The following is an 8,413-nucleotide window of genomic DNA, read 5'->3' on the forward strand; positions in this document are numbered from 1 at the left end:
CGCCCCCAATTTCCCTTCCCCGATTACTCTGTGGCTGGCACCCGGCGGGCAGATGGTCAGCGATCACACCACTCCTCGTCTCTCTCTCCTCGTCTCCCAGTTCTTCTCTCTTTCTCTCTCCATCTCTCTCTCTCTCCTCTCTTCCTCTCTCTCTCTCTCTCGTCCCTCTCTCTCTCTCTCTCTCTCTCTCTCTCTCTCTCTCTCTCTCTCTCTCTCTCTCCTCTCTCCTCTCTCTCCTTTCGTTCCTCTCTCTCTCTCTTCTCTCTCTCTCTTCTCTCTCTCTTCCCTCTCCCTTTCTTCTCTCTCTCTCTCTCTCTTTCGTCCTCTCTCTCTCTCTCTCTCTCCCCTTCTCTCCTCTCCTCTTCTCTCTTTTCTCTCTCTCTCTCTCTCTCCCCTCTCTCTCTTCTCTTTTCTTCCTCTCTCTCTCTCTCTCCTTTCGTTCTCTCTCTCTCTCTCCTCCTCTTTTCTCTCATCTCTCTCTCTCTCTCTCTCTCCCTCTCTCTCTCTCTCTCTCCTCTCGTTCTCTCTCTCTCTCTCTCTCTCTCTCTCTATCTTCCCCCTCTCTCTCTCTCTCCTTCTCTCTCTCCTTTTTTTTCTCTCCTTCCTCTCTCTCCCTCTCCCTCTCCTCTCTCTCTCCTCTCTCCCTTTCTCCCTTTCCTCTCTCTCCTCTCCTCTCTCTCTCTCTTCTTCTTCTCTCTCGTCTCTCTCTCTCTCTCTCTCTCTCTCTCCCTCCTCTCTCTCTCTCCTCTCTTTTTTCTTCCCTCCCTCTCTTCTCCTCTCTCTCTTCAAAAAACTATTACTGATTCTTCAATTTACCGTTGGTGCCAAAAATTCCTCAATTAAAAATTAATGAAAATTAAAAAATTACGACCACATTGCCTACTTTTTTTTCCGTATTGAAATACCTAGGTAAGAATACTCATACACCCTACTTATTTGCATACATTTTTCTTCCTTTGAAAAGCCGCTCGTACACGTGAATTATATAAGCTGCGGCATCACGTGACCGGCAGTCGGAGGGGCTTTCGCTCTGCGAGGTTGCGCTTGTTCACTTTCTTACATTTTTTTGTTTCGTGTTCTCACTGGGTTCATTGGTTTGGTTGGAAATCATTCCGAACGCGGGCATCTTCGTTTTTGGCATGAAGGCTCGGAGATTTATCTGTATTGGGAAGGAAAGGTTTAATTATATAATGTAATGTCGTTGGAGGTTATCGTACATCGTACGCCGAGGCATTCACTGTAGTGTAAGTACTCCGTCTGGTTCAGTCAGTTGGCAGCTACCAACAGTGTCGGTGGAGGTGGGGAGAGGGCGGCTGCTTCATGAGACTAGGATCGGATCACGGTTTCGCAGAATATTTAAGTTTCTGGCGAGGAACTCTCCCAACAGTATACTGCTGTTCGTCAGCTTTATCATTTTACACATGTATTTGTAACTTACACTTTGGCAGGCGTGACATGTTAATGATGTCTCAAATGCCCAATCACTCAATAGGTCGATGGTAGAAGTAACTCTACGATCATGGCTCTGGAATCTCATCAGGAAACAAGTGAACCAGTTCCCCATAGACCATCACCCACCTCTGCCAGCGCTAATTGTCTTAGAATCAAAGGCTGGTCAGCCGCGCATCACCAGACTCCTGCCAGTCCCACAAGGTGTACCTGTAGCCGCCGTTCGTCCTTTATACCGATCCTTCGATAACGTAGGAGGTGCCTATTGGACGCGACACTTTGCTTTAAATCAAATTGGTGAGTTTGTGTACACCCCACGTCAGTAGATGCTAAACTTACGAACAAGTCACAGCAACGTTGAAAGTGTTCGAACGCATATGGGGCATTTCATTCAGAAAGTTTGCGTCACGTCTATCTGTGCGCACATTCCATTCCCACGTGCACGGCCATTCATTCATTCTTCCAGGCCATTCATCCCCCCAACCTGCCGCTTTCTTTTTAGGTGCAATCTCGTTCACAGTAATTGTAGTATAAGCAAGATGCTATTCAAAGGCACTGTAGTGTCTTATGAATTTCTTTGTAAATTGGAAGAATATTTTTTTGTGATTGTAATACTGCCTTTTTTTTCTTGGCATATTTTCATACACTGGCCTAAAAGCACTAAAACAATACTCGACATTTAGGGATAAAATTAGAAAAACTGTTTAATTATTTTCGTTTTTTCATTTAACTTGTGTAAGATGCGAATCGTAAGCCTAAAGGGAATGATTTTAGGCCTAGTCGCCCGCTTCGTCCTCTCTGCTTATCAGCCTGGCTACTGGGAGAGGCGTAGGTATTGATTTCTGATTTTTTTTCTGATCGGGGAAGTAGTGCGAGAAAAAAAGAACAACCGAAGTGAAACCATTTGGAGAATAGAAAAAAAAACATAGCCACGATACCTGTTAAAAAATCAGCCCAGCAAACTAAAGGGTACTTTGAAAAGTTGTTGATATCTGCATATTATCCTAGTATTTCTTTTCGGAGAGAGAGAGAGAGAGAGAGAGAGAGAGAGAGAGAGAGAGAGAGAGAAAGAAAGAAGAGAGAGAGAGATGGAGAGAAAGAAAGAGAGAGAGATGGAGAAAAGAAAGAGACAGAGAAAGATGGAGAGAAAGAAAGAGAGAGAGAGAGATGTAGCCGCTGTTATTTTACATACTTCATATCAGCAGCTGGTATATCACATATTTTGTATATCACGTATCCTGTAACACTGCGATCGGAGAGGACTGTATGGTTTAAATTTATCTTCTGTGTTACAACTGCCGAGAAGGCCTCGGCGAGTACCACTGGGTCAACACATGGTCTGTATCAGCCGTAAGAGCTGACCTGTCACAAAATGTTTGTGCGAGGGTTTGTGCCATAGGTGTTGGCGGCTCTTCATATGATCGATGTTGGGAGATGATGAGGTCGCGACCTAACTAATATATAATATATGAAGTAGAATGTTACTTGACGTTGTAGCTTGTGTATGTTTAAAGTATAAGGTCGGTTCGAGGGGAACCTCCGTGCCGTCAAGACGCCCATAACATTCTGGAATCAGACTGTTAAGCTGATATTCTGACTGTTCCGGCAATGCGTATTATCCAATATTCGTAGAAGATTCTTTATTATATAATCTAATATACATGGTTATTTAGTGGCTTTGTATATTTTGTGCATTTTACAATCGATGTAATAATTACCAGGTTTGACCGCTACTGAATAAACCTTAAGCGAGTGTCTACGCAGTGTATCAGTCACCCCACACCTTTTGGCAATCATAGGCGTTCTTCGGCGCCCACAGAGATGAAAAGAAAGAGAGAGAGAGGGAGGGGGAGAGGGGAGAGAGAGAGAGAGAGAGAGAGAGAGAGAGAGAGAGAGAGAGAGAGAAGAGAGAGAGAGAGAGATGGAGGAAGAGAGAGAGAGAGAGAGAGATGGAACGGAGAGAGCGAGAGGTGAAAATAGAGGGGGAGAGAGAGTTTCAAAATACTCAAAACTTTAGTAGGTAGACGAACCACTTCCACTGATACTGATAAGAATGCCCATATTCGAGTGTCTGCTATAAAGTAAACATTGTGATGAATTGCAATGGCTGTAATTTGTAGTATTATCAACAATGACGCTAAAAGGTAAAGTTGACTATCACAATTTTATGTATAGTAACACACCCACACACAAAGAGACGATTCGTTTTATAACAAGGGAAGCAGAAGGCCCATTTAGAGGGAAAGACAAATGTTTGGCAGAGAGCGACGCGTGGTCCGAGGTTCTCCGTCGACGCCGGAGTGAGTGACCGAGCGCTGTATGGCTGACACCTCGCACACGTGGATGGAACGGCGTGCGGAAAGTGCTCCCCAGGCATTTAATTTAAAAAATAAGTGTAATGTCCCGCTGCTTACAATTATAGATCATTTTTGAGAAAAATAATATTAATTTTAATTTACTTGCAGAGTTTACAGGCTATGGTATACAGTGAAACCAAAGCCACAAGAGGAGCGGGCGTGAAGAGAAAGGAAACGAATCGAAAAAGCTCGACGTGTGCACGCTTGATCACATATTCATATTGATCCAGATAATACACTGTATTGGCAATATTTGGGAGCCAGAGTCAGATATGTAGTGCGGAAGAAGTTCAATGCGTTTGTAGGAATGTAAGGGTTTCATTTCTCGGGAGATGAATTTAACATTCAATTGCGTTTCCAGTCGAACACAAATGGTTTAAGGAATTTTAACATGGTTATTACTAAGGCGCCATGGACCATACCGGCCTAATATTATTGGTGCAGGTCATAACAGAATGTTACCGTAGGTCAGGGTATGAACTGGCGAGATTAATGTCGATATCAGCTTTATCATAGATAGTGGGAACAGCCCTACCAAAGGCTTTGTAACCCGAGTGGACCTGTTAACCCTCTAAAGGACAAGGGTCAGAGATAGATACTCTCAGCAGGTTACGTATTTGCTGGTATGTATGAATACAAAGAAACTGCTGGATTTATGTTACCAATAGAGCGACCGGTAAAGCTGTGACAGGCGCGCCATTTGACAAGCAGCTAGGCCTTTCCAGCATGCCTGATGGCGGGGTAATACCCGTTACGCGATATACCAGTAACTTTATGAGTTCTAGTTGGTACTAGTTGGTTTTGACGCATTTTTCGACAGGTTTGTGTATTTATTTATTTATATACCTGTATATTACTTTCATTATTATTTGGTTATGGAAGTGCTATATTTATATTTTACTCATTAGGGAAAAAAACATCTCTCCCTTCGCAGCAAACCAGAGAAAATGCCATGCCATCGATAGATGAACAGCCATTCCGCGCTTACGTAACCTCAGCCCCGGAACTTACGTAAAGCGCCGCGCGTGTGTTTCCTCATTCACATTCAGTATATGTCTAGTATATTTAGCTTTCTCATAATTATATATATATTTTTTTTTTTTGTTAACAAGACGCTCCCTCTCACTCTCTCGCTTTCTCTCCCTCCTATTTTCTCTCTCTCTCATACTCTTTCCCTCCCTTCCGCCCTTACATACCTACCTCTCCCCTCCCGTCCTTCCCTTCTCTTCTCTCTTTTATTATTTTCTCTTCCCTTCCTACCCTCCCTCCCCCTCCCCTCTCTCTCCCTTTCCTCTCCCTCTTCCGTTCCCTCTCCTCTCTCTCCTTTCCTCTCCTCTCTCCTCCCTCTCCCTCCTCTCCCCTCCCCTCTCTCCCTTTCCCTCTCTCTCTTCTCCTCTCGCTCCCTTCTCCTCTCTCTCTCTTCTCCCTCTCCTTTCTCCCTCCCCTCCTCTCTCCCCTCCCTCCCTCTCTCTTCCCTCCCTCCCTCCCCCCTCCCTTCCCTCTCCCTCCCTCCCCTCCCTTCTCTCTCCTCTCCTTCCTCTCCTCCTCCCTCTCTCTCTCTCTCCGTCTCTCTCCCCCTCCTCCTCTCCCCTCTCCTCTCCTCTCTCCCCTCTCCTCTCTCTCTCTCTCCTCTCTCTCCCCTCTCCTCTCTGTCTCTCTCCCTCTCTCTCTCTCTCTCTCTCTCTCTCTCTCCTCTCTCTCTCTCTCTCCTCTCCTCTCTCTTCCTCTCTCCCTCTCTCTCTCTCTCTCTCTCTCTCTCTCTCTCTCTCTCTCTCTCTCTCTCTTCTCTCTTCTCCTCTCTCTCTCTCTCTCTCTCTCCTCTCTCTCTCTCTATCTCTCTTCTCTCTCTCTCTCTTCTCTCTCTCTCTATCCTCTCTCTCTCCTCTCTCTCTCTCTCATCTCTCTCTCCTTTTTCTCTCTCTCCTTTCTCTCTCTCTCCTCTCTCTCTCTCTCTCTCTCCTCTCTCTCTCTCTCTGTCTCTCTCTTTCTCTCTCTCTCTCTCTCTCCTCTCTCTCTCTCTCCTCTCTCTCTCTCTCCTCCCTCTCTCTCTTCTCTCTCTCTCTCTCTCTCTCCTCCTTCTCTCTCACTCTCTCTCCTCTCTCTCTCTCTCTCCTCTCTCTCTCTCTCTCTCCTCTCTCTCTCCTCTCTCTCTCTCTCTCTCTCTCTCTCTCCCTCTCTCCTGTCTCTCTCCCCCCCTCCCTCCCTCCCTCCTTTCCTCCCCACCTTCCCCTATCTTTTATGTGTTTATTTTTCATTGATTTTGAAATTTCTCTTTTCAGCAGAACCTCTCAACCTGAGTACAAAAATGGATCAGCAGATGGAGGGAGAACCAGAGAAGGTCCCAGAGTGGGCCGAAGAACCTCTGACAGATCCATTGGCTGACCCCTTGTCCATTGATGACGACTGCAGTGGAAAAGTTGACGCGGAACACAAGGATGAACACTCAACGGAAAATAACACAGGAATCACAGAATATCAACCCACAGAAAGAGAAGGCATGATGGATGAGATGATCACAGTTGATGATGTGAGGTTCAGTGAGCGGAATGAGTCTGACCAAGAAACTGAGGAAAAGGTCAGAAGTGAATTCAGTGTTAACAAATGTGAAGATGGAACTGATGATGTGGAGATGGTGAGTCAAAGTGAAAATTTATTTGAGAATGATGATGGTGCTGCTTGTGATAGTGTCAGAACTCCCGTAGATGATTCTCAGAGAGAAACAGATGATAATGGTGAAAATGTAAATGACAGTGCAACAGTTGATGCAACAGAGAAAAGTAGTAGCAGTCCAGAAAATTTTAGATACAGTAATGAAAACAGCAATCCAGGTAGTAATGTTGGAAGTACCTCCAATTATGAAAAAACTAGCAACTTTCATCAAAGTGAAGAAAGAAGGAGTGGTAGCAGAGGGGAAAATAATGAGGACAGTTTAGATGAAATGGAATCTGATAGGGAACAGCGAACGGGAGGAAGTGATGGTGGGGATGAAGATGATGAAAACAAAACAAAGAGGCTGAAGGCCAAGAGACGACACATAAGTGGAGCAGAAATTTGTGCACCAGCTCCAAAGATTAAGAGGAAATGTCGGAAAGAAACAGACGAAGATAAAGATAAGGAAAGCAGTAAAAGTAGTAAGAAAGACTCCAAGAGGAAAGAGGATGGCAGGTCATCAGATGATGAAGAGTATTCCTCTGATGAAGACAGTGATCCTAGGCACAGGAAGATAAGAAGACGTAGTGGCACGTCAGGCTTAAGTGCGAAGCCCAAAATCAAGAATATGCGCCGCAACATCAGAGATATTATAAGTGATGATAAACTTGAGGATGATACTCTGACTGCTCAAAAGGAAGAGCAGTTGCGTCTTCAGCGACTTCAGGAGAAGAGGCTTGCATTGAGAGAATATTTAGAACAACAACAGGTAAGACCATTGATATTCTAATTAATAGACTTACTTTGTAAGAGGAGGATATTCATAAATGAAATATTGGTTAACCAACTTCAGGAGTGAAAAGACCAGTTCTCTAGCTTGTTTAAGTATTTGCAGACAAATTGCCTCTTATAGCTATCTTGGATAGTAATGCTTTTGTTTTTTGTTACACCAAGTTGCATATAAAATATTCACAGCATAGGAATGTGTGTTTGTTGTTGTTATTATTATCATTATTATTTTCCATATCATTTATTATTATTATTATTATTATTATTATTATTATTATTATTATTATTATTATTCAAGGTCTAGAAAAGCAAGGTCAGATCACATCAGCTTTCTGCACAACTCGGGCAAGGGGAGGGTGGTCTCAGAAGGCAAGGTGACAGCCAATAATCTAAAAATAGCTAGTATTACTTGAGTTGTATTTATTATTTGTGCTATGGGACTATAGGGACCTTATTGTTATTATTATTATCATGATGATGATCATCATCATTACCACCACCACCAATCACCAATCGCCAAATATTATTGGTGTTACCACTTCTAAATTTTTAAAATAATAATATCAAAATATCATGATTATAATCAGTATCAGTATTGTTACCATCATCATCATCAATATTGTGGTTATCACATCATCATCATCATCATCATCATCATCACCATCATCAGTATACATATTATAGGTATAATTATTATGATCATCATCATTATCATTATCAGTATAAGTTATATTATTATTGTTTTTGTCTTTGTCATTATCATTATCATTATTCTTATTGTATTTTTGTTGTTGTTTTTGTTGTTATAATAACCTTATCTTTACAGTTATTGTTATTGTTGATTTTATTTTTTTTTTTATTTTTTTTTTTTTCTCTCCTCCTCCCCATTATCATTATATTTATACATATTGTTAGTATTGAAAGTATTATTATTATTGTTGTTATTATTATTATTATTATTGTTATTATTATTGTTATTGTTATTGTTATTATTATTATTTAAATTATTAATTATTCTTATTGTTATAATAATTATTATTATTTATTTATTTATTCATTCATTCATTATCATTGATATTAATATTAATATCAATAATATTTATTATTATTGTTATTATATTATTATTATTTATTTTTATTTTTTATTTATTCATTATTATTATTTTTTT

At 41.8% G+C, this 8,413-nt stretch overlaps 1 protein-coding gene across 1 annotated transcript in view; it reads left to right on the forward strand.

Annotated features, from left to right (window-relative positions):
• Positions 1-6,082: 6,082 nt before the first annotated feature.
• Positions 6,083-8,413, forward strand: part of LOC119589992 — a gene marked incomplete in the record, with an annotated part of 63,207 nt that continues 60,876 nt past the window's right edge. The window contains 1 exon segment of the mRNA XM_037938693.1: positions 6,083-7,224. Within this exon segment, the coding sequence (XP_037794621.1) occupies positions 6,112-7,224 (1,113 nt within the window).

Source organism: Penaeus monodon, chromosome 26 (genome assembly GCF_015228065.2).
Source record: "Penaeus monodon isolate SGIC_2016 chromosome 26, NSTDA_Pmon_1, whole genome shotgun sequence".
Taxonomy (NCBI): domain Eukaryota; kingdom Metazoa; phylum Arthropoda; class Malacostraca; order Decapoda; family Penaeidae; genus Penaeus; species Penaeus monodon.